This window comes from Chiloscyllium plagiosum, unplaced genomic scaffold (genome assembly GCF_037043375.1).
Source record: "Chiloscyllium plagiosum isolate Xiang-an unplaced genomic scaffold, Cpla_swu_hap1 HiC_scaffold_22, whole genome shotgun sequence".
Classification (NCBI taxonomy): domain Eukaryota; kingdom Metazoa; phylum Chordata; class Chondrichthyes; order Orectolobiformes; family Hemiscylliidae; genus Chiloscyllium; species Chiloscyllium plagiosum.
Window position 1 is genome coordinate 27,790,798 of NW_028270160.1, and position 25,108 is coordinate 27,815,905.

General features: G+C 39.6%; 1 protein-coding gene across 1 annotated transcript; it reads left to right on the forward strand.

Annotated features, from left to right (window-relative positions):
* The first annotated feature begins 1,724 nt into the window (after window positions 1-1,724).
* bag3 (BAG cochaperone 3) lies at window positions 1,725-18,549 on the forward strand. The gene is made up of 4 exons (XM_043712710.2): window positions 1,725-2,077; window positions 7,189-7,557; window positions 8,271-8,738; window positions 11,413-18,549. The coding sequence occupies exons 1-4, from the start codon at window positions 1,898-1,900 to the stop codon at window positions 12,106-12,108; spliced, it is 1,713 nt and encodes a 570-aa protein (XP_043568645.1). The 5' UTR covers window positions 1,725-1,897; the 3' UTR covers window positions 12,109-18,549.
* Window positions 18,550-25,108: the final 6,559 nt, after the last annotated feature.

The following is a 25,108-nucleotide window of genomic DNA, read 5'->3' on the forward strand; positions in this document are numbered from 1 at the left end:
AGCCCCTCCCTTCCCAGAAACCTCTGCTCTCTGACTTCAAATTTAAAAGCACAAATTAGTGACTCACCGCTCCCGGCAGGCCCCTGGCGCAAGCTCCCACCCTTCGAGTTGTTGCTGCCGCTGAAAAACTATCATCTAGTTTGATAGAAACAAAAACAGAAATTACTGGAAAAGCTCAGCAGGTCTGGCAAGAAAAATCAGAGTTAATGTTTCAGGTCAGGTGACCCTTGTTCAGAATCTATTGTAGTGAGGACAAAGTTGTTTTTTATTCAGAACAGAGGGTGGAGGGAGGGGGTAAGGAGTAAACAATAGGTGGAGAGAGAGTCCAAAGAGCAAAAAGAACAGTTGGACAGACAAAGGAATGGATATTGGTCAGCTTAGGAGAATGAATGGCTGTGAATAGGGACTATGAGGAGCTATCCATAGGTTGTGTGCAATAGCAGACCACGTGATAACAAGGCCTGGTGTGTGAGGGTTGGGGTGAGGAGATGGGAGAAGGTGCCTCAAGCCCTAAAATTATTGAATGCAATATTGAGTCCAGAAAGCTGTCCAGTTCCCAAGTGGAAAATGAGGTGATGTTCTTCCAGCTTGCACTGAGTTTCACTGTAGCACTGCAACACGTCTGAGACAGAGATGTTGTCCAGGGAACAAGGTGGTGTGTTGCAGTGGCAGGCAACTGGAAGCTCAGTTGCCGCCATTTCTGCTGCCTCCAGCAGGATGCCACCATCAGACAGATATTCCCTCCTCTCTCGTTAGCTTTCTGTAAGGCCAGTACCGTCCAGGACAGCCTGGTCCACTCTTCCTTCCCCCAACACCCCCCCACAGTGCCACGACACCTTCCCCTGTAATCGTAGGTGTAGCACCTGTCTGTTTACTTCCTCCCTTCCTCAGTATCCAAGCGTCCAAACACACCTTCCAGGTGAAGCAGCACTTTACCTGCACTTCACTCATTCTAGTGCATTACACACAATGTAGTCTCCTCTACATTGGGGAAATGATGTGTAGACTGGGTGACCGCTTCGCAGAACATCTATGTTTTGTCCACAAAGAAGACCCTGAGTTTTACCCATCTATTGGTTACTCCTTACCTCCTCCCCCCACCTTATCCTCTGCATTAAAAGAAACTTTTTCTCAGAGACCATCAATTCTGAGGAAGGGTCACCTGACCCTTAGCTTTCTGTTCACCTTCACTTAGCTTTCTCTCCAGAGATGCTGCCGGACCTGCTGATCTTCATCAATTTCTATTTTTGTTTCTGATTTCTAGCATCCTCAGTTCTTTGGGGTTTGTTTTATCTGGTTTGACAGGTTCGATCATATACACATTAAATAGACAGGGAATTAAGCACTGTAGTCATGCTGGGGTGATTCCAGTGATGGTTTTCTTTTGGAAATGCGTCTTATATGGGTGAACCTCATTCAACTAAAATGAAACTCAACTGTCATGATTTATAATCCCTCTAAAAAGTTTATGCCACTTGCTAAAACTTTGACCATATTAGGCGATAGTGGGGTTTGGAGACAGTTTCTTCAACCTAACAATATCTGATGAATTAACCGGGGGGGGGTGCATGTGAATTGATCCGAGGTGGGGAAAGACCGTTTCTGGTCAGTCCACAGAAGCGTCAAGCTGTTTCCCGTTTGGAAAGAAGTGGGAGGGAGCCGGGGAGACTTTGTCAGCAGCCCAGCCCCGGGTTACTGCAGTTCGTGCACAGCAATGGGTTAGTAATGCGGCTTTATCATCCCGCCCAATCGTCTTCACAGGAGCACAGAAGCAGCCAGAATATTCGAGTCTCCTATTGCTCACTGCTCCCAGATCAGATTCTAGACACTTTTCAGTGCAGCCTCTGCCTGCCCGCGTCACTCTATAAATATTCCAGGGAAGGGAGAGCGGACTACGATGGCTCAGTTCACCATGCCCGGCTTTACAATGAAGAATTCCCCGAATCAGACGGCCAGCGGCGATGCTCTGCCCCCCGGCTGGGAGATCAAGATCGACCCTCAGACCGGCTGGCCCTTTTTCGTCGATCACAACAACCGGACGACAACGTGGAGTGACCCGAGGTTGGATCTGCCGAAGGTCAGTGCTGTGTCCCCCTCCCCGGGGCTGCCTCGTGCCCAGGAGGAACCGGTTTCCGAGCACTTTCCAAGGAGGGGCTGCTTTTTTTTTTGGGGGGGGGGTGAGGTGAGGTGTCTGTGTTTGAGCCTGGGGGGGTGAGGTGAGGTGTCTGTGTTTGAGCCTGGAGGGGGTGGGGTGAGGTGTCTGTGTTTGAGCCTGGAGGGTGTGTGTAGGGAGAGACTGCAGTGTGTATGAACCCAAGCCAGGGTGACTGGGGCGTTTACACCCCAGCTTCAGTCACTGTAACACACATCCAGGTTAGCACAACATTCCCTCCTGGGAGTCAGGATTGCCCACTGCAAAAGGTAAATGACTCGTGGTGTTTGACAGGGCAATCAATGCATTTGATTTTCTTAAAATGAGAGTTGAGGCTAAACCAATATTGACAGCAATTTGGCCAGGAACAAAAATGGCATGTTGATGGTGTCAGGGATGAACGTTGAGTTTTGGGTGACGCACTGCAGTCCAATCTGATGAAACATTGCCTGGTTAACCTTTAACTTTCGGCCTGGCCGAGGTTTCATTGAAAGGGGCTACATTTGCAGTGTCACGTGCAAACCCACCTCTCACTGTGCTTCAGTTTCTCAGATCATTTACCAAAAAAAAAGCAGACCCTCAGTTTGAAATCCGAGCAAGATTTGGGTCTATCTGAGATGATGTCGAATTTGCTCAGTGTCTGCCTGGCCTCCGTGAGGGCCTGGCAACTGGGCACCTTGTTTAGCTGCCTGAGTCAGTTGTCAGGAGAAAGTTTGGAGACATGAGGGATCTGTGGAGTTGCACAGCTGTCAGCTGTTAAAAACACTGCTCTGGCTCGTGGTGACATCCAGCACAGCTCGTAGGCACGTAGTGAAGTTTCTACCATGTGAAGTAAGCAACTAGAAACTGCCTTTCTTTTCCCCCAGTGCTCATAGATTTGCTGGACCTTTCATATGTACCAGACTCTCCCTGCTGCTTTTAAATCCACCTGTAAAATCAGGAGCACGAAACAATGCATTTCAGAACAAAAATAATACTGAAACAATTGCAATGAAATGTAAGACAATAGATTTTACTTGATACCAATCTGAAGATTTAATCCTGGCACACTTCTAACCAGAATACATAGCCAGGAAATGGGCATTTCTTGTTTAACTGATTATTGTAGCCTAAGAAAGTTGGGCAAAGTTGTCAACATTTGATGGAAAAAGTTGATGTTCTCTTAGTCTTGTACGAAGCAAATTTTAAAATGAAGTTCTTGTACCTAAATGGACTTGTGATAACCAAAATGCTAAGATTGGCTTCTTAAAAATACAGAATTTGAATATTTTCTTCCCTGAAGATATTATATCCCCATATAATTGGAGGATGATTCATTCAGGATCATACATGTTTTTGTGGCTACAGTAAGCCAGCTGTACAGGCAAGGCTAGTTAAACAAGCTGAGCTGGCCTGCCTCCATTACTGCTGTCCTTGGAGTGGAATCCATTGTGTATTGGCGCCAAAGTGAACAAACTGAAGAGCAGAAGTTCTGGGAACAGGTACCTGAGCTCAGACTTGGTTGGGAGTCACTGAGTGAATCACTGAGCTGTGAGTTTGGAGAATGTTTAACTTCTGAAGCAATTGAAGCGCATAGTTATTATTCTTGGCAGACTTTCACATCTTGAACTAACCTGAAATCCACATTGAAGTTTGGGCACTATCCATTTCCCATTTAGTCTCTGGTTTGTTTGGGAGTGTTAGCTCTGTGTGGAGCAAACTCCACAACTCCTGTCTCCTTCTTCCCACTCTTCTTTATTTTATTCTTTTTAAGTCTAATTCATCTTAAATGTTATAATTCATTTGGATTCAGTAGTCAGTTATGGTCCTGCTGCAAGCTCATAATCAAATAACCATCTGAGTATAAACACATTCCATCCCATGTCACAGTTCTATTAAGTTCATGCATTTGGAGATTGATATAAGTAGCTGTTAGGCATCTTTATGGTCAACAATGCTAAGATAGCAATGTGACCTACTACAGGACAGTAGAGGATGGAATCTTGCCCCATGATTCCTAAATGACTGAGTCATTGCTCTCAGCTTGAAGGGAGACTAAAAGGAGACATTTGCTCAGAGGAAGGGAAATTGGAATTGATACACATAACTCTTTACTTTGGTTTCAACAATCAGCTGGGAGCGAGTTTGTCTACTTTACTGCTGAGAGTTGTGAAAGAAGCCCAACAAGATTAAATGCAAGTTAGAATTAAAATTTTGATCTAAAGTAACAGCGGCATGTATACTAAATAGTGGATGTAACATAGAAGTGACCCCAAGTACTTTTTATAGATAGAGTTTTGAAGGGTGCAATTATGAGGTGGAACCATAACTCTAGTTAGTGAAAAGAGCTTTTTTGATGAGGAAAGGTGGACGTCTTTTGAAAAGGTGTTTCAGATAGCTGAATGAGTAAGAAAATGTTCTTTCCAATATCCTCTAGTCCCTGAACTGAAATTTAAGAACTAGAGGGTATTGGAAAGAAAATTCAGTTTGTCAAAATTGTAGAAGTTCAGGTGGCATAGGAACGGGGGGGGGGGGGGGGGTTGGTCATTCAACTTATTTGTTGTTCCATCACATTACATTTACAACATTGCAGATCAATAACTCCACTCAATTTACCTGTCACTATTCTATACCTCTTCATATATTTAGCTAACAGAAATCTATTGATTTGAGTTATGAATATTTCAGTGAGCCTATAGAGTAGTACTTAGACTTTTGGGGCACAGATTTCCAATTTTATTTCAGGAATTAAGTATTTCCTGACTTCTTTCTTAAATGGGCAAGTTTAAATTCTTAGATGATGCTGTCTTGTTATGGATTCCCTCAATAGAGGAAGTATTTTTTTTAGTCATTTATGTGATGTGGGCATTGCTGGCTAGGCCAGCATTTCTTACCTGTCCCTAATTGCCCAGAGGGCAATTAAGAGTCGATGACATTGCTGTGGGTCTGGAGTCACATGTAGGCCAGAACAAGTAAGGATAGCAGTTCCTCCCTAAAGGCCATTAGTGACCCAGATGGCTTTTTCTCAACAAATGACAATGGATTCATGGTCATCATTAGACTTTTAACTCCAGATTTTTATTTTATTGAACTTAAATTGCATCGATTGCTATGATTGGATTCAAACCTAAGTCCCTAGAATATAACCCAAGTTTACTTTCTTTTATTCTAACTTACCAAAATGAATAATGATTTAAAACCCCACTGTTAGATTGCCAATGACCATCAAAAATCACTGAGATACAAGCTAAGTTCATAAAGGCTAGTTCCATAGTTGACCCTTTTAGAATTGGTAATGATGGCAGTAACTCTGTATGTGCTGAAAAGCAAATGATGTAGTCCATTTGGGGTCTGACTAACTGAATTAGTAAGGCTTTGAGGATGCGTAGATGAGGACAAAACTTTTAACATTCCTGTGGAGACAGGGAGACTGTCTAGTTCATTTAGGACTATTTGACAAATTGGAATGAGAACTATCTCAAAAATTGATCCAAATAGTTGCATTGAGCATAAAGTATTGCTTGTATTTTTAAAATAATTTTACGTGGGATGTCAGCATCAGCGGGAAATATTTATTGTCCGTCCAAATCGTCCTTGAGAAGGTCGTGGTAAACTGCCTTCTTAAAGCATTGCACTTCCCCTGATGGAGACATGCCACAGTGCTGGAAGGAAGAGAATTCCAGGATTTGACCCTATAACAGTGAATGAGTGAGGATATAGTTAAGTCAGGATGGTTCATGCTTTGGAGGGGAACTTGCAGTTGGGGTGTTCCCAAGCATCTGCGACATTCGTCATTCTAGGTGGTAGATAATGCATGGTTGGAAAGTTCTGATACTGGAGAATTGGTGAGTTACTACAGTACATCTTGTAGATGTACATACTGTTCCCATTATGCACCCACTGTGAATGGAGTGAATGCGTTAGGTGATGAATAGATTGCCAATCACATAAACTGCTTTGTCCTGAATTGATGGAGCTTCTGGAATATTGTTCAAGCTGCACTCATCCAGGCACATGGATAGCATTGCATCACACTGCCATCCAGTGTCTTGTCAATGGTGGATAGGCACTGGGAAGTCAGGAGGTGAATTGCACAATTCCCAAACTCTGACCTGCTTTTGAAGCCATGTTCCTTCATCATTGGTCCAAACAATTTTATTAACCCCCAGGATGTTGGTGGAGGACAATTTAGTGATGATCATGCCACTAAATGTTAATGGGGAGATGGTTTGATTCTGTTAGAAATGATCTTTGCCTGACATTTCTATGGCCAAGTGTTACTTCAGATGTTTAATCTATAAAGTACATTCACATGATTAATAACGTAAACAGTAAGTCTATTTGGGCATTGAAACAGTGTGACATAATGCTTAAAATTGAACTCAACACTTGACATAATTTCTGAGGAATGAGTGAATCTTAAAGAAAGAATTTAATTAAGGACATGCCTACTTTTGTCATTATTTTTCAATATAGGAGCCACAGTGAACATTTGCAGAAGTGCATGATGTGATACTTCAAAAATGTTGCCTTGTCTTGCCAGTTTCCAGCAGCAGTATATCCGATGACCCAGGATAAAATCGTAACTGTCACCTGTTATTTTACCCTTGTATCATGTGCATTTATAATTTTAAGTGGCTAAATATGAAAAATAACATTATTATCACAGTCTGTTGACCTGAAAATGCTGCAAGTTTTCAATGCTAGAGAAATAGTTAGTTAATCCAAAACTGATTTTGAGCAAACAAATCGAAAGCACAGTTATTACATATTGTTTCCTACAAGAACTTAGGTTAGATACTGAATTTCAAAAAATGCTATCTTGTTGATTTTAAATTGTTTTCGAGCAGACTCTCAAAGTCAATACTGAACAATGGGGGGTACGGCATTAAAACCTGCTGGAAGTGTTGATTAAAGTCATGGAAAATAGGATAGATTTGCTGAAACAACTGAGATATTTTAGTTGACTTATGTCAGTTTAGTTGTTTACCTTTGTTTAGTTCTTTCAAAGAATAAGTGGTAGTTGAATGTTCTGCACTTGTGTTTTCTATTTCTAGGAAAGGCAAACATTTTCCAATGGTCCTTATCCATCAGGGTATCACCAGTCATCACCAGATATCCCAAAACAACCACATGGAAAGGAATTTGGCTCAACTGGTCCTCAGCTTCGTCCAGGCTACATTTCCATCCCAATAATTCATGAAGGAGTTCCTGAACATCAGCAAAAATTACGTTATTCACCTCAGCAGCCTGACTTGCAGAGACTTAAAACTGAAGTCCGGGCGCACTCCCCCATACGGGCCCAGTCTCCATCCAGGCTCTCAGCACGAGCTGAGTCTCCATTTGAAGCCACACAGGCAGATAAACAAAGTGGACAAGCATCAACAGCTGCCTCGAGCCAGGCGCCTGGCTTGCACGGGTCAGAGGTAATTTGTCTACTTTTCTTAAGATTTTATTTCATTCTGAAGTTGCTGCAGTGAACTAGGCCTAAATGACAGGATTAGTCAGAAATGGAAAAGACAAATAAATCAAATAGCTAAGAATCTGAACTTAGTAAACAAATATGACCTTTGCATAAAAAGTTCAGAAGCTTTGTGTTAACTGACTTAAAGTCAAACTAAATGCTACTTTTGGTGTAACACTTTTTGTATTACAAGGTAGGTTACAAATAAATCAAATGTTTTCCATCCAAAAGGCTAATTGTGGCTTTATTTTTAGGCTGTCATGTTTTGGAGACTAAAAATAGCCGACTCATGATGTGATATTCTTGTCTTTCTCTTCTGTTTGCTCCAGGTCACACCATGTTCCATTTAAGAGCTTTACATTCTTCTTGTACATTTTTGTGATTAAGTTTTAAATTGAATTAGAATAATGCTGTAAAGACACACAGAACAAAAAGCGAAAAGAGGTTTTTTTCAGATTATACTTTGTTTTCATTGGAAACAAAAACAGAAATTGCTGGGAAAACTCAACAGGTCTGGCTACATCACCTCAATGTCTGTTTTTCTTTCTGATTTCCACCATCTGCAGTTCTTTGATTTTTTTTTCAGTCCAGTTTATATTATTCTTGGGGAATTGAAATGATTATTTTTGTAAAACTGAAATCTTCAATAACAGGAACAATCTTCCTTTATTTCAGAATTCACAGTCTCAAACGAGCCCCCAAACATTTCCACCTCAGCAATATGGCCGGTCAAGCTTAGGAAGTTCCCAGTTACCTTCAGGGTATATTTCTATACCTGTGATCCATGAAGGAAGAGGAGTAAAGCCAACTCAACAGGTATATCACCCTGCTCACCAACCTCAACACCCGAACCAGCAAACACATCACCCTGTGCAGCAGGCTGAATACCCAAGCCAGCAAGCATACCAGACTGACCCACATGTACAGTATCCTTCGCAGCCAACACCAAGTACAATCCAGCAGCAGCCAGTTGTCTACAGACTTTCTCCTGAAGACTGGGGAACAAACCGAGCTGGAGCACAGTCACCACTACGTAAGGCTCAGAAGGGAGCATCAAGTCGTGAAAGCTCTCCAGCACGGATTACTTCACGTGCTCGACCACAGTCACCCATCTGGACCAATGCAGGTGTGGACAGACCACAGGTAAGTTGGTATGGTTTGATAAGTACAGCTTGACATGTAGCATTAATAATGCACTTCAACATCATAGGGGGCATAGAAAAGGTGAATAGCAAGGGTTTTTTCCCTAGGAGGGCTGAGTTCAATACTAGAGGGCCTTATTTTAAGGTGAGATGGGAAAGATTTAAAAAGGATGTGAGAGCTGACTTTTTTTAAACAGAGTAATTCGGCTGTGAATCAACTGCCAGAGGAAGTGATGGAGGAAGGTACAGTTGCAGCATTTAAAAGAAATTTGGTTAAGAACATGAATAGCACAGGCAAATGGGACTAGTTTAGTGTGGGAATGTGGTCGGACTAGTTGGACCAAGGGTCAAAAGGTGTAGTGCTGGAAAAGCACAGACGTTTCAAGCATAAGCTCTTCATCAGACATTCCTGATGCTTGAAACGTCAACTCTCCTGCTCCTCAGATGCTGCCTGGTCTCCAGCATCTACAGTCCTGACTTTCTCGATCTAGTTGGACCAAAAGATCTGTTTCCACGCTGTATGACATATTTGAAACAAAACTTCATTTTAAAATAAATGATAAATCTTAAGATACCAAGAGAAAGTTGAACAATCGACCTGTATACACATTGTTATATTAACAAGCTAGGAAAATGACACTTTATTTTTGTGAGAATGTAGCTGCCTAACGGGACTGAGCTTTTAAAACAATGTAGAAAAGATGTGTGGTGAACTGAATAGCTTCAGTGTAAGATCTCTGCAATGTTCAGACTTCACTATCCTTTTTAGTCAGCTCCCTGATTTCAAGCAGAGATTGGTGCTTCTCACTGAAGATGGGATTCACTGAAACATTGATAAAATTACAACTTTTGTGACACTGCAGTAAAAGCTGTCATTTCACAATGGAGAATTCACGGGTTGTAGGTACTGAGACTGCAGCACATAATGAAAATAAATTCCTGCATAAATATAGTGTTGCATCACATTGATATTTTACAAAACACTTTCCTCCATGGGTTGCTTTTAAAGACAATGACTTGTTGCATAAGGAAATGGCACTGGAGATCCTGTAAGCTATCCGTACTGGAGGGAATTCTGTCCAAGAAACAGAGGATAACTATAAATGAAAACTTTCCGCCATAAATGAGTTCAAAATAGGATACAGTTAGATCAGACTCTCAGCTGAGAGTGAGCACTGAGCCTTCTGCTACTTCAATGAACGGCATAAAATATGTCATCCGAACAAAAACCTACAAATTTGCAGATCAATTCAAAAAAGAAATCTGTGTAAACAATCAATCCCCAGATTTAGCAGAATTGACCTTTTATTTAATGGAGTCAATCATTAACAGATACAGTTCAGAGGTAGAGAGACGTATAGAACTTGCATACGGAGCTAAATAACAAAATGATCTGAGCTTAAGTCTGTGATTGAAATATGTCATGTCATTTGCCATTTTCCTCCTCTGATGTTGCAGAAGTAAAATCACAGTTTCTGCTTCTTACAGATCACAGTGATACCATTCTTTTATGTCACTATTATTCTGAATCTATGGCTATTTCAGCTAAGCAGCAATAGGAGCATTTTAGAGCAATAGTTATCTTGTTGCTAAGTAAAGTATATAAAATATGAACACAGATTTCTCCAGTTTCCTCATTTCCCCTCCCCCCACCTTGTCTCAGTCCCAACCCTCGAACTCAGCACCACCTTCCTAACCTGCAATCATCTTCCTGACTTCTCCGCCCCCACCCCCACTCTGACCTATCACCCTCACCTTAACCTCCTTCCATCTATCGCATTTCCAATGCCCCTCCCCCAAGTCCCTCCACCCTACCTTTTATCTTAGCCAGCTTGGCACACTTTCCTCATTCCTGAAGAAGGACTCATGCCCAAAATGTCGATTCTCCTGCTCCTTGGATGCTGCCTGACCTGTGCTTTTCCAGCAACACATTTTCAGCTCAGTATATAAAATGGGTCCGGTTTATCTCACCTTGCTGAATTATAGTCAGATCGACATGGGAAGGAGATTACTGCAGCTAAATTATAGTGCAGAGTGGGACATCAAGATAATTGAAAGTTTCAGGGATTTAAGTTATCAAGGAAGGTTATAAAAGTTCAAATTTTATCTTTTTTAAAAAAAAACTGAATTATCTCTTAAGAATTAAACATAGGATTGACAAAACTGATTGAGCATTTTTTTCAAGTGGCAAAACTTCAAAAATGAATATCATTGGTTAAAAATCAAGAAGGTAGAAGTAAGTAAAGGAATATAGCCAACATTGTTTTATCTCAATTGTAATATGTTTCTGGAATAGGCGGGAAAGGCTATTGATACGAATGGGAATGATTCTATGCATGGATTGAAAATAATGATGGGAAGATGAGCTGATCAGTTTTGGCTTGTTTGCTAGCCTTTTTGTTTAAAGAAAGTTTGACAGAAAATGGAAGCAAGTGTAGAGATATTTTGCTCAATAGACTGGAAAAGGGTGAGCATTAGTTTGGCCATGAACGTGTTAGTTATAGAGTTTGGAAAACCAAAACTAAAGCTGCTAAATCATTCATTTGATGAGATTCCCCCAAATTACTCACTAGCATCATTTGAAATCTACATAAAGTAATGAAGGCATAAGAGTGTAAAGGTACAGTATGCATTGAGCTAACTAACCATGTAATTCCCTTCCTCAATTATTACAGGTTCCTCAGCAAAGAACACAGCATCAAGAGGCAGCCAGAACACAACAGGAGAACAAAGCTAATTCTTATGGGTCTGAGCAACCTCCAGCTTATATCCCTATTCAAGTCACCAGGCAGCAACCACATAAACCCCAGCCTAAAACTGAGAAAGCTGAAGGGAAAGCCCCAGCCACTGCAGAGACCGTCACCCACCAAGAAGAGGCCGTCATCCCTGACAAGAAAACCATCCCCAATGAAGAGGCTGAGAAGCACCCTGGTTTGGTAAAAGTAGAGAAAATTCTTCAAAAGGTCCATAGGCTTGAAGCAGATGTAAATGGATTTGAAGGAGCGGGAACAGATAAACTCTATCTGATGATTGAAGAATTACTGACCAAAGAGCTATTGGCCCTTGATTCAGTAGACCCTGAGGGTCGAGATGATGTGCGACAAGCCAGAAGAGATGGTGTTAAGAAGGTTCAAAACCTTTTGGAACGGTTGGAACAGAAAGCCAACATGGGCCCAGAAGTGAAAAGCTTTTCTGAACCTCAGCCAGGAGTAACTGGGAAGCCAACTCAAATGGATTATACGGAAGATGACAAAAAATGCACAAAAATTGATGTACCAGAATCAAAAATGGAAACAGACCAAACTGAAATGAACCCAGGAAAGCCTAATGATGCTTGCAACATCAAAGACGTTTCGACTGATAGGCTTTAGACCTTAGACATTAGACCTTTACCATCACAAATGCACCCTCAAGTCATTTTTAAAATCGTGTTGAAATGTTTTATGAATGCATGCAAGCCTTTTTCATTGTTTTGTGCCCCAATATTCTTTATCTGCCATCAATACATGGAAAGAAAATTATGAATGTCAGAAGCTTGTGGGTTGAACCATGCAAGTCTTTGGTTACATGTGATCAACTTTAAAAAAAATACATTCATCTTACTGAAGAACTGAAACACGTATTAAGCATGCCCCTGTGTTTTGCATTGTATTTAATCCACTATTACCCTTAAGATCAACCTAGCCAAAATAACATGGTGTGCCACATGATGGTGAGTTTAAAAAGCCTTATAAACTGCAAAAATACTATTTAAGTAAAAAAAAAAAAAATTTATTGCCTCTGAAGTATGTTTAATCACTGTTGGGCACTTTATGAACAAATATGTTGAAATGTGTTGGACATTGAAGTATGAATTTTATAGATATAGAAAGGTTTCTATAATTCTACAAAGGAAGCAATAAATTCAGATTGCATTTGCATTATGTACAATATTTTTTGTAAGCAGCAAGGAGTCAAATTTAATTATAAGCTTACACGTTGCTTACTCAAACTAACGCATTTTAAAATAAAGATAATCCTCGTCTAATTTTTGAAGACTTTTAAAGTATGCGGTATTCCAGTATTACCTTTCACAGGTAATACTGGAATACTGCATACACAGATGCTTCTTGATGTCTTTCAGCATACGATCAATTTCATTTGTAATCCATTTTGATTACAAATAGCATTGGTTACTGTACATCTGACTCCTGCCTGTATCACTGGTGGGAACAATGTCACACATCAGTGACATTTGTGTAAGCCAAGTGTTGGCAAGAGTTTAATGTCACCAACAAATTTAAAAATCTATATTAAATATGATTTGGAGGTGTGGTGTTGGACTGGGTGTACAAAGTTTAAAAATCATACAACACCAGGTTATAGTCCAACAGGTTTATTTGGAAACACTAGCTTTTGGAGTGCTGCTCTGAAATCTAGTGCTTCCAAATAAACCTGTTGGATTATAACCTGTTGTTGTGTAATTTTTAATTATATTAAATATGGCTTTTTGTAATGAGAGCATTAATAGCTGCATTTGAAGCTTGATAATACATGTATAGAATATTGCAGTGTCACTGTTACGTTGCAGTAATACCTTTATTGTAAGATATGTCATTGATACAAAAGTATGAAAATGTTTTAAACAAAAACAGGAATTGCTGGAAAATCTCAGCAGGTTTGGCAGTATCTGCATAGAGAAAACAGAGGAAACTTTTTGGGTCCAGTGACCCCTGTTCAGAACCCTGAAAATGTTTTCTCTAGCAATGACACAATTTTAGGTAAACTTGAAAGAGGAAATTTATGACATGAATATTTATAGATGTTCAGTGTAAGAAGTGTCAACTTTGTACACAATCCTTGCTCTCTTTTATAGACCCCCATCTTAAGGAAGAATTAGATTACTTACAGTGTGGAAACAGGCCCTTCGGCCCAACAAATCCACACCGACCCGTCGAAGCATAACCGACCCAGACCCACTCCCCTACATTTACCCCTTCACCTAACACTACAGGCAATTTAGCATGGCTAATTCACCTAACCTGCACATTTTTGGACTGTGGGAGGAAACCGGAGCACCCGGAGGAAACCTCACACAGACACTGGGAGAATGTGCAAACTCCACACAGTCCGTCGCCTGAGGTGGGAATTGAACCTGGGTCTCTGGTGCTGTGAGGCAGCAGTGCTAACCACTGTGCCACCGTGCCGCCCACATTGCTAGAAAGATGATCGCGTCTGCAACATAGTTCAGAGACACTTTATTGTTTAGCAATTACTGCCTAAACAAATGTAACCAAAGACAGAAATCTAGGAATAAAATGGGTGATAAATCATGGGTAAAGAATGTACCTGGAACACGGGCCCCAATTTTAAGAGAGATCTGGCAGAAGATTAGTTAAAATGGAAGCGCATTTTCCCTTCATTTTCCCATTCCAATATGACTGATTGCAATGCTTCAAACACAGACAGATGCGCTAGATAAATGCAGATTAATGTCTGATCACATTATTGGACAAATGTTACAATGTATGGGTAGAGCATTCAGGGCCAGAAGGACAGTATCCTAAGTTTGTTATTTGCTTCTAGTTTCCGTGTAAGCCTAGAGAATAGTCTGATTTTTAAAAAGGGAGAAAATACTACAGAAAGTTCTGAAGCTTCAGGAATATGTAACCTCATCTGAAAGAACTCTGAGCCCTGCAAGGAAAGCTTAGACCTTTTCCCACCCCTTCCTCCTTTCTGCTTTCCTAAGAGCTTCCTCTCTGATGCCTGGTGGCTGTCTCTGACCAGCATGTCTTTAACGGTGCTCTGTTGTTTCTGGGTCATTTTGGTCAGGAGGTTAGCAGGCAGAATGAGAATGAGACCCAGCCATTAAATCCAGCTGAGGCTGCCTGCTCTCCAACAAACTGGCTGTGCTGCTTTTCTATTCAGCTATTAAGCAGAGGTCTTTCTTTCAGGTCAAAAGATCTCTTTTTAACCTCCAGAACCCTTATGAGAAGACATCATCAAACTGGAGAGGATTCAGCAAAGATTTACCAAGCTGTTGCCGAACTGGAGGGTTTGAGTTATAGGGAGAGGCTGGATTGGCTAAGACTTTTCTTCCTGTTGAGGTGTGATTTTATAAAATCATGAGGGGCACAGATAAGGTGAATAGCAAAGGTCTTTTCCCTAGGGTGGGGGAGTTCAAAACTAGGGAGCGTGTTTTTAAGGTGAGAGGAGAAAAATTTAAAATGCACTTGAGCAACTTTCTCACACAGAGGGTGGTTCATAAATGGAATGAACTGCCAGAGGAATTGGTAGATGCAGATACAGTTACAACATTTAAAAGACATTTGGACTGGTGCATGAATAGGAAAGATTTAGAGGGATATGGGCCAAATGCAGACAAATAGGACTAATTTAGTTTGGGAAGCATGGTTGGCATGGACGAGTTGGACTGAAGGGTCTGTTTCCGTGCTGTAAGATTCTAAGTATACATGCTTCCACTTGTTATCGAGAATTGCATGGTTTATAAATTTAGTCATTTAAAAGTAATGCAAATGAATACTAAATTAAAATTGCTTGGCAATCATTGTTTTTAAAGCATGTATATTCTCAAACACATTATGCAATATTATTAAATCATAACACCATTCATTGTCATGCAATTTGCAGGTGACGCAATTGTTATGTATTTGGCACATGGCTCTTCTCCTATCCCAGACAGAAGTGTCTTGCCAAAAATCTTGAAATGGAGACAGTGCCTTTTTTTTAATAGAAGTTAACGGTGTTTTTGCAACATACAGCACAGTAATTTTTCCACTTATTCTTCGAGCACATTGGCCCAAATAACACTGAAGAAATAGAACCAATGTTATTTATATAAATTAGCATTACACATATGTAGGTGAGCGGCTTCGATTGGATGATTACGTGAGCACTTATAAAAAGGAATGTATTCACACTGCTTGAAGAGTAGAGTTAAAAGTCGTACTCTGGTATTGGTTCACTCTCTGAATAAATTTTAAAACTGAATCAAGCTTGGCTTCAGATCTTGCTACTTCATCAACTCTGTCAGAAATATAATACCGCTTGTACATATCCACAATCATTTATGTTACACTCCAGCAGCCAAAATCTTTCATATTCATAATCGCCTACAACTACACACCTCGAGGGGGAAAAAAAGCTACTTCTATTTTACTCTTTGTCACAACTTACTCTTTAATGTGGTTTGATATTTTTATGATAATTCTACTTCTCAAAATAACAAAATTGTTGCAGTCAAGAAGGATGCCACTTGGCCCATCAATAACTACTTTTAAAATGACACCGATACAGAGGTGATTAAAGTGTTTGAAACTTTTTCTCCATGCCTGTGTGGCAAAAGTCTTAACCATTTCATTAACAATAGTTCATTATAAAACAGTGAATGCTGGAAATAATCAGTTCAGGCTGAATCTACAGAGATACAGAGTTAATATTTCATGGCAATGACTTTTTGTCAATAGTGAATAATGTTATAGTTCAGCAGAAAGGCAGAAAAAGTGAAGAGGGAAGGAGTGAGGAGAAGAAGGAAGCAGGAGACATTAAATGACAAAATGGTTGATGGTGAAAAGGATGGTAATGGAACAAATAGAGAAATCAGTGGGTCTGGAGGATGTATAAATGTCAATAAGTCATTATCAATGACTGGCACCTGAAAAAAAAAATGAGGACAGTAGTTATGACCTGAAATTATTGAGCTCAATGTTGAGTCCAGAAATGGACTCATCAAAAGGTGAAGCTTTGATCCTCAAGTTTCTATTGAACTCCATTGAAACAGTATAGTAGGTTGAGGATGTAGAGATCAGTTCTTCATTATAATCTGAAGTTTTTGAAGTTTTGTTTGAAAGATGTGATAATTGACAGTGTGTATGGATGCCATGAAAACAAATGTGCCCAAGCCACATACACCTTACTCAATATACTTCTGTCCTAGTTTTGAAGTGGTTCCCTTTGACCCTGTTGATAGAACTTAATATGGTGGCATGGTGACTCAGTGGTTAGTACTGCTGCCTCATAGCACCAGAGTCCCAGATTCGATTCCAGCCTCGGGTAACCGTCTGTGTGGAGTTTGCGCATCTTCCCCGTGTCTGCGTGGGTTTCCTCCCACAGTCCAAAGATGTGCAGGTCAGGTAAATTGGTCATGCTAAATTGCCCATAGTGTTAGGTGCATTAGTCAGAGCGAAATGGGACTGGGTGGGTTACTCTTCGGAGGGTTGGGGCGGACTTGTTGGGCCGAAGGGCCTGTTTCCACACTGTAGGGAATCTTATCTAATCTAATCTATGAGTGCTCTGATGATTTTGATTTTATGTACAAAGTTTTAAAAATAAAAGCCAAGTTTAAAAAAAAAAGACATTCTGGAAATCTGAAGTAAAAATGGAATTGTCATTGATGAATTCCACCTAAATGAAATATTCCACCTGAAACATTAAATTCAGACAATGGTCGACCTGCTGTGCATTCCTAGAAAAATGAACTCATCACATGGACATTGAAATATCTAAACTTGTAACTTTAAAATTTGGTTATACCCAAACAATATTTGTAGTTTATTTTAAAGGAATCATGATCTTAAGAATAAACTTGCATTTAAGTACTAACCTTTCACATCTTAAGGATGGCCCAAAGTACTTCATTGACAACTAAGTACATTTGAAGAGTTGACATGACAGCAGTTCATGCACAACAAAGTTCTCAAATCAGTCACGTGACCCGATAATCTGATTTTAGTGGTGAATCTAGGAATAAATGTCAGGAGAACTCCCATTCTCTGCTCTGCCTAATGTTTGGTCTCTTTTATGTCCACTTGAGATGGGGTCTTAGATTACTAACATTTTCAGTTCTACAGCAATCCTTCAAAACTACACTGATACATTTGGCAAGGTTGTTATTTATAAATATTAATACCAGATTGATTTGACGTTCTTTTCTGATGTTTATCTGATTTGACCTTCCAGTGTTTTTAAATTGTTTTAAATTACGTTGAAAGTTCAAGGCCAAACTTAGTTCTCAATATTTAAATGATTAAGTTGCTGCAGCAATGAGGTTACAGATCTCTGCAGCTTCTCTTGCCTTAATGTTAAAAATAACTGAGAACTCAAAAATCTAACTTCTAATGTGCTTGTCAAATAATTTACTTGCACATGACCATCTTTATTTTGTTGACAATGTGCAAAAGATTATCATGTGTTTTCATTTCTGTGCAGAATTCCATCATTTTCAAAAATAAGAAAAATCAATAAATTCTAAATAAAGGAGTGACCTGTTCTTTTGGAATGAGTTTAAAGCTACACAAGTAAAAATGTCATTTGGTCCAGTTGACATCAATTCCCTAAACATTCACAAATTGTAGGCAAATTTTAATTGTTGCTGTTAAGTTATAAAATATGTGAGAGACTTATCCACCTGAGGACATGTTTATGTTCAAGACAGCAGAGAGCATTGAATACAATCATTCTGCAGTTTGAAATACTATCAGTTGGAAGTTGTGGATGTGTTTATAAATAGACAAGCCTTCAGTATATGCCAATTTTAATCCCCTAAACATTGTGCATAGTAACAAACAGTTCAAAGTGAAATTCATAGATACTTTGTTATTTGGCATCTTGAAGCAACGTTTTCACTGACTCACTTTATAGCTATAGGTTTTGTTCAGGCATCAATGTATATCAAAGTAATTAAAATGCACTTTGTATGTATCTGCACTTAAATAACACCAAAAATTAATGTGTGGACTCTGTATGTAATGCTGCTATGTCACATAAAGTAACTGGTATGATGTATAAATGTAATAAAGCTATGTTGAGTGGAATGCATGGTGTGAGTTATTTTTGGTAACATAGGTCTAATGGAAAGTACTGGAACATTCATGCAGTCTCTATACCAAATGCCTTACCCTCCCTTCCTCTGCAAATCAGAGTTTCATGAACTGGAAATGATTTCTGAATTTGTACATAAATGATTAGTAACAAATTAAATCCAGTATACTTGAAATGTCCTAGAGATGTAACATTTAAGTAGCTTATTTCTTCTTTACAGTATATGTAAACCCAAAAGGCTAACAAAAATAATTTTATTTTGATTAAATTTCAATGATTTCAAATGCAAGAAATTGCTACTGATTGTGACAACAACATTCACTTAAATTTGACTAGCTGCATCAGGACAGAATATTAGAGATTTCAATGGTAATGTGATTCCCAGAGAATAAAACTGTTTTAGAATGTTATTATTTTATAAAGGTTTCATAATTTGGGAATTATTATCCTTTGTTTCATTTCTGCACAGCAACAAACTAGAAATTAATCAATGCCCATGAGAAAGATGTTACTGTCAGCACAGTTGAAAAATTAAATTTGACTCCCATAGTAGCCTCTCTTTGGGTGAAGTCTAGCAAAGGCCTGTTAGCAAATTGCTTGCAGGACTCTGAGCTGAGGAAGTCTGAGAAATTGCTGAGGTTCATTTTAAGTGGCGAGTCATAATTTTGCTGCCAATTTATAAAGTTGGTTAAAGTGTAACCAAAGTAGCTTATCAAAATTGGAGAATGGTAATTTTATTCAACCTGACCAATATCAGAAGCTCAACTCTGAGTTAAATAGGCCACTAAGACTATGGACAGTCTGGTTCAACCCAGCATGATGAGCAGTGAGTGCAAGTGAGATTGGCAACATTGATATAGAACTTGCAGCAGGGGCTTAGGCTGATTGCTTCGGCTTCTGAATAGCGAAGTGAAAGAAGTTAAGGTTCATCTGTGACTGGATGTTAGAGAAGCAGGTTGAGAATAAACAGACAGTGGAGGGGTGGTGATGAGTGGTGGAATGCAGTTTAAAATGGACTATTTTTCTTATCCTAGAAATTTCTTCTAAAGTTGATTAGGTTCATTCAGGTAAATTTGACTGGGACATTCATAGAACATTACAGCGGCCCTCAATGCTGCGCCGACCTCTGGAAGCACTCTGAAGCCTATCTATGCCACACTGTTCCATTTTCATCCATATGTTTATCCAATGACCATTTAAATGCCCTTAAAGTTGGCAAGTCTACTACAGTTGCAGGCAGGGCATTCCACACCCCCTACGACTCTCTGCGTAAAGAAACTACCCCTGATATCTGTCCTATATCTATCAATCCTCAGTTTAAAGCTTGTCCCCTCATGCTAGCCATCGCCATCAGAGGGAAAAGGCTCTCACTGTCCACTCTATCTAAACCTCTGATTATCTTATCTGTCTCAATTAAGTTAACTCTCAACCTTCTTCTCTCAAAGGAAAACAGCCTCAAGTTCCTCAGCTTTTCCTCATAAGACATTCCCTCCATACCAAGCAACATCCTGGTAAATCTCCTCTGCACCCTTTCCAAAGCTTCTACATCATTTCTATAATGTGGTGACCAGAACTGTACGCTATACTCCAAGTGCGGCCGCACCAGAGTTTTGTACAGCTGCAGCATGACCTCATAGCTCCGAAACTCAATCCTGTACCAATAAAAGCTAACACACCGAGTGCCTTCTTAACAACCCAATCAACCTGGGTGGCAACTTTCAGGGATCTATGTACATGAACACTGAGATATCTCTGCTCATCTATACTGCCAAGAATCTTACCATTAACCCAGTACTCTGTATTCCTGTTACTCTTTCCAAAGTGAATCACCTCACACCTTTCTACATTAAACTCCATTTGCCACCTCTCAGCCCATTCGTCCAATTCTCCCGCAAATAGTCTTTGTCTTTACTCTTATCTCCAACTCTGAAGTTTGTGGTTTAGATTCTACTCCAGAAAATTGACACAAAATCTGGATTAGCAATTCCATGCGATTGTGAGTTGTTGCACTGTTGAAGGTGCTGTCTTTCAGCTGAGATATTACACCAAGGCCCAGGATGACTCTCAGGTGGACTTAAAAGGTTGCATGACACTTTGAAGAACAGTAGGTGATTCTCCCTGGCACCTTTTCCATTTTCATTCTTCAGCTAATGATTATGCAGCCATAATCATATTCTTGTTTTTGGGAGTTTGCAATGCACAGATTGGCTGCTGCGTTTCCTGCATCATAACAATAGCTACATTTCAAATTATTTAGCTGGCTGTAAAACACGCTAAGATATCCTGAGTCATGAAGGGCGCCTTATAAATGCAAATCCCTCAGAGTTGAATTGGAAGAGGCCCGTGGTAAAATTTACGTTGGATAATGTGCACAGTATGAAACACAAAGGTGGAGAAAATTTTCTGGAAAAAGTCAGAGCAATTAAATTGATGTGCGTGTGTGAAACAATGCACCGAAAGTCTGTGGTTCCCATTGACATATTTTACAAGCAGTGTATAAAATCAGGAACAGGATTTCAATCATTATTTGAGAGGAGGTCCATTGTATTCAGCATTGGCAGTCCCACACTTTTTTCCTTTCAAAGAATATCTAGTGAGATTCTGGCTTTGTAAAATAGAGATCAATTATTTTTATTCTTGATTTTTCTGACAGATCCCTTTTTGTCAGTGAGTGAAGTTTACATTATTCAACATTAGTAAAGTAACAATTAACATCTTGAACCTGATGAGATAGACACAACAGATTTTTAATATATACTTGCATTGAGTGAAATCAAACATCACTCACTGGCTAGATAATTTGTCCCCTTCCTGTTTTTTGTTGAACTGGAGAAGTGTTTTATCAATTATTAATAACAGTCAACAGTGAATAATATATTTTCCTAATTGTTTATATTTGAAAAAGGATCAGAACAAGGTCACGTTGTTCTCTGTGCAGGGCAAGGAAGCTGTATCCACTGCATGCTGATAATTTGCCAGTTACTGTACATTGATATCTCGGGTTAGTATTTAATGATAAACAGTGATAATCCTCACAAAGTTAATGAATACGGAATACATTAGCTGTCAAAATGTTCCAAATGCTCGTGCTTTTGCTTGAATGTCACACCTTCTAGGATATTTTGCAGTTCTTTTAGATCAAAAATTACTTTTAAGTTGCAGGTAATTTAAAACTTGAGCAAATAAAGTTCAAGCTGTTTATGTGACAAAAGGGAGAAGAGAGCTAAATGCAGGACTGTAACACAATCTTAGGTTTCAGGTGACTTCCATCAATCAATGCGCAACAGTCACACAGTGTTCGTTGCATGTTTTCATTGTGAAGATCGCCGTTGCTTTAGAACTCCAGTTTAGCAACGCAGTGTTCTATTTTAATTTAAATCTTTCCATTTTTGAAATATTGAGCTTGACCTAGTCACGGGTGCCTAGTGGGTGGTGGGTTGGGGGCGGGATGGGGAGTGCAGTTTGTGGCATGGGGGTCTCACTATTGAAAATCTTGAAAAACAACTGATAAAAGTCTCGCTGCTGTTTTTTCACAAGGAGTTTGCTTGGCGGATAAGCATCCATTAATTCCATGCTCGAGCCCTTTCAATTTGCTTGTGCAAATACAATAAATAGGATAGCTGTTGAGGCAGTAGATTGGACGTTTACTATCTTTGGTAATATGCAAGATGCTTCACAGTGGAGCACGTGCATACAAAAATCCCATGTCCTCAGCAGCTGGGGAAAATGCTCAGCATCTTCAGGAGAATTTCCAAGATCTAACGACTCAGCGATTTCCCACAGAAGGATATTATTGAGCTAGGGAGGGTTCAGAAGAGATTTACCAGGATGTTGTCAGGAATGGAAGGTTGAAGTTATAAGGAGAAGCTGGATAGGCTGGGATGTTTTTCACTGGAGTGTAGGAGGTTGGGGAGTGACCTTATGGAGGTTTATAAAATCATGAAGGGTATAAATATGGTAAATGGCAGGTATCTTTTAACCTCGAGTGGGGGACATCAAAACTAGGAGACATATTTTTAGGGTGAGAGGAGAAAGATTTAACAATGACATGAGGGGTAATGTTTTTAAGAAGAGAGTGGTTTGTGTGTGGAATGAACTTCCAGAGGAAGTTGTGGATATGGGTATGGTTACAACATTTAAAACATTTGGGTAAGTACTTGAACAACAAATATTTGGAGGGATATGGGCCAGAAGCAGGCACTTGGGACTAGTTTAGGATTTTGGTTGGTGTGGATTAGTTGGACTGAAGGGTCTGTTTCCATACTGTATGACTCAATAAAAAAATTTGGGCTAAGTACATCTGGCAAAAAAAGATTTCCCTTCAAGTAATAACGCTTGACTGAGCCCAAATGTAAGGTATGGGATCCTTTCAACTCTGTTCTATAAATATGCCCATACTTCAGAGCAAAATGCAACTGCTGTGCCACAAAGTAAGTTTTCAAAAGATTTGTTCCACTGTGCCTGCTAATTGACTCATGCCCAAGTTCTCAAACAGAGAGGGCTCTTTGCTATGAGTGGCTTGCCCCTTGCAATTTCCCTCAGTTACACAATTTATCCACGGCAAAATTACACAAGAGGCAGAAGCAAAGTTACAAGAGAGTTTTCTCATAAGCTAAAAATCATCAGAGACAAAGGCACCATCTTGAAATCCTGAGGCTATAATAATGAAGGAAAGGTAAAGAGTAAACCTGCTCACAGCTTGGATTGTTGTTCTGTTTGGTTGCTTTTCTCACGCAGTCTATAAGCAATATTGCAACAAACACACACCCTACCTTGTAATGTGAGTTATGTTTAATGATGTGTCTTTCGGCCATCATAATTATTTATAGCATTATAACCATTTGCCTTTTTATATTATTATAGGCTTGAAGAACAACTTGCCAGCTATGCCCATGATCCAGAGCTAAACAACACTATATCCCGAACACTGACGTTAATGAGCACCAGTACACTTACTCACATTTGAGACATTATTAGGCCTGAGGAGGTGAGTCCCGGTAAGGTACAGACACAGGTGAAGAGAAACAAATGGTGATGGCCGAGAAGTTTAAATAAATTGGCATTCACACTTCCACATGGCTACCACCTTCGACCTTTGGAAATGCAGTGGAGTTTTTGCTTCATGAAGTTGCTGTGGTATTGGGGGTTTGCTGTTGCTATTCAGGTGAAAAGGAAATTAAAAATCTGGCTATGAATTACAACGTATCAGTCAGCTATTGACACATTGGGATAGAACATTGACTGATACTGCAATTGCTCCCCGTGCTTGGCTGGAAGGAGGCAAAGGAAGAGAAGTTAAGGGAGTGTTTTGCTGTGTCACACAGTCAGTATGTCTGTATACTTTTAAGAGACATTCTCATGACATCATCAATGTATCATAACATGTGACCTGAGGGTATAAATATCTCACATGCCTTCTGACTGGGCATCATTTTAAGAATAACATGCTGTTGTCAATATTCTGTTCTGTTGTAGCTGAATACTTTATTAATATTCAAGACTCTGCTGTGTCTGTGCATAGAAAAATTACATCTAATACACATGAGTAATCAATGTCCATTGGATCTGTCAATATCACATTGTCGATATCTTGTTTATTATATGATGAGGGATAACATAAGCTTTGCTGGATCAGACATACATGCCCTGCTGGAGGGAACACCCACATCATGTTAACATATATTGAAAGAATACAAGTTTTGGTGGTAGATATTTGGAAGCCTAATGGAAGATCCATTCGACATCAGTTCTGGGTATCAAAGAATTCAGACAATTCATAATATCAGTTGTTATGGATTCAGACAAATATACAGATATGTAGATAAAACATTTAACAGCCAGGTGACAGCCCTAATTTATTTTGAATTATATCTAAGTTCTTTCAAGACAAAGAAACATTTCTCGAAATGTTTTAATTAAAAACAAAAAGTTATCAATACAATCACAATTAATGGCTATCAACATATGCTAATTATCGTTTGTCTCCCTCTCTTCAAGAAAAAGCTGATAACCTACAGTTCAAGGAACAGGAGTAGGCCATTCAGCCCATCAATCCTCTTCTGCCATTGAACACAATCATGGCTGATTTGCCTTTCACCCACAGTCTCCCAATAAACATTTATGCCATTGGTAATCAGAAATCTATTAATCTCTATGTAGTGTACTCACAGGCTGAACTTCCACAGTGCTCAGGGACAGTGAAATCTAAAGATTCAGAACACTCTGAGTAAAGCAATTTCTTCCCACCTCATGCCTAAATGACATCCTGTCATTTGTAAATTGTGACCCTTGGTTCTAGACTCCCTAACCAGAGGAAACATCTTACCTGCATCCAATCTGACTATCCCTTTAAATATTTTGTAGGTTTCAATGAGATCATGTCTCATTCTTCAAATCTCTGTAGAATACAGGGCCAGTTTGTCCAATCTCCCTTCATAGAATGGTCCCACCATCCAGGGATGCACTCCCTCTTATGGCAATAATGACTATTCTGAAGAAAGGAGACCAAAACTGCACATAGTACTGGAGGTGTGGTCTAATCAAGCTCTGATA

Excerpts from the sequence above, each read along its gene's own strand:
- bag3 (XM_043712710.2), top strand. The coding sequence starts at position 1,898 with ATGGCTCAGTTCACCATGCCCGGCTTTACAATGAAGAATTCCCCGAAT. Across the intron at positions 7,558-8,270 it reads CTGGCTTGCACGGGTCAGAG|AATTCACAGTCTCAAACGAG; the intron begins GTAATTTGTCTA and ends CCTTTATTTCAG. Across the intron at positions 8,739-11,412 it reads CAGGTGTGGACAGACCACAG|GTTCCTCAGCAAAGAACACA; the intron begins GTAAGTTGGTAT and ends CAATTATTACAG.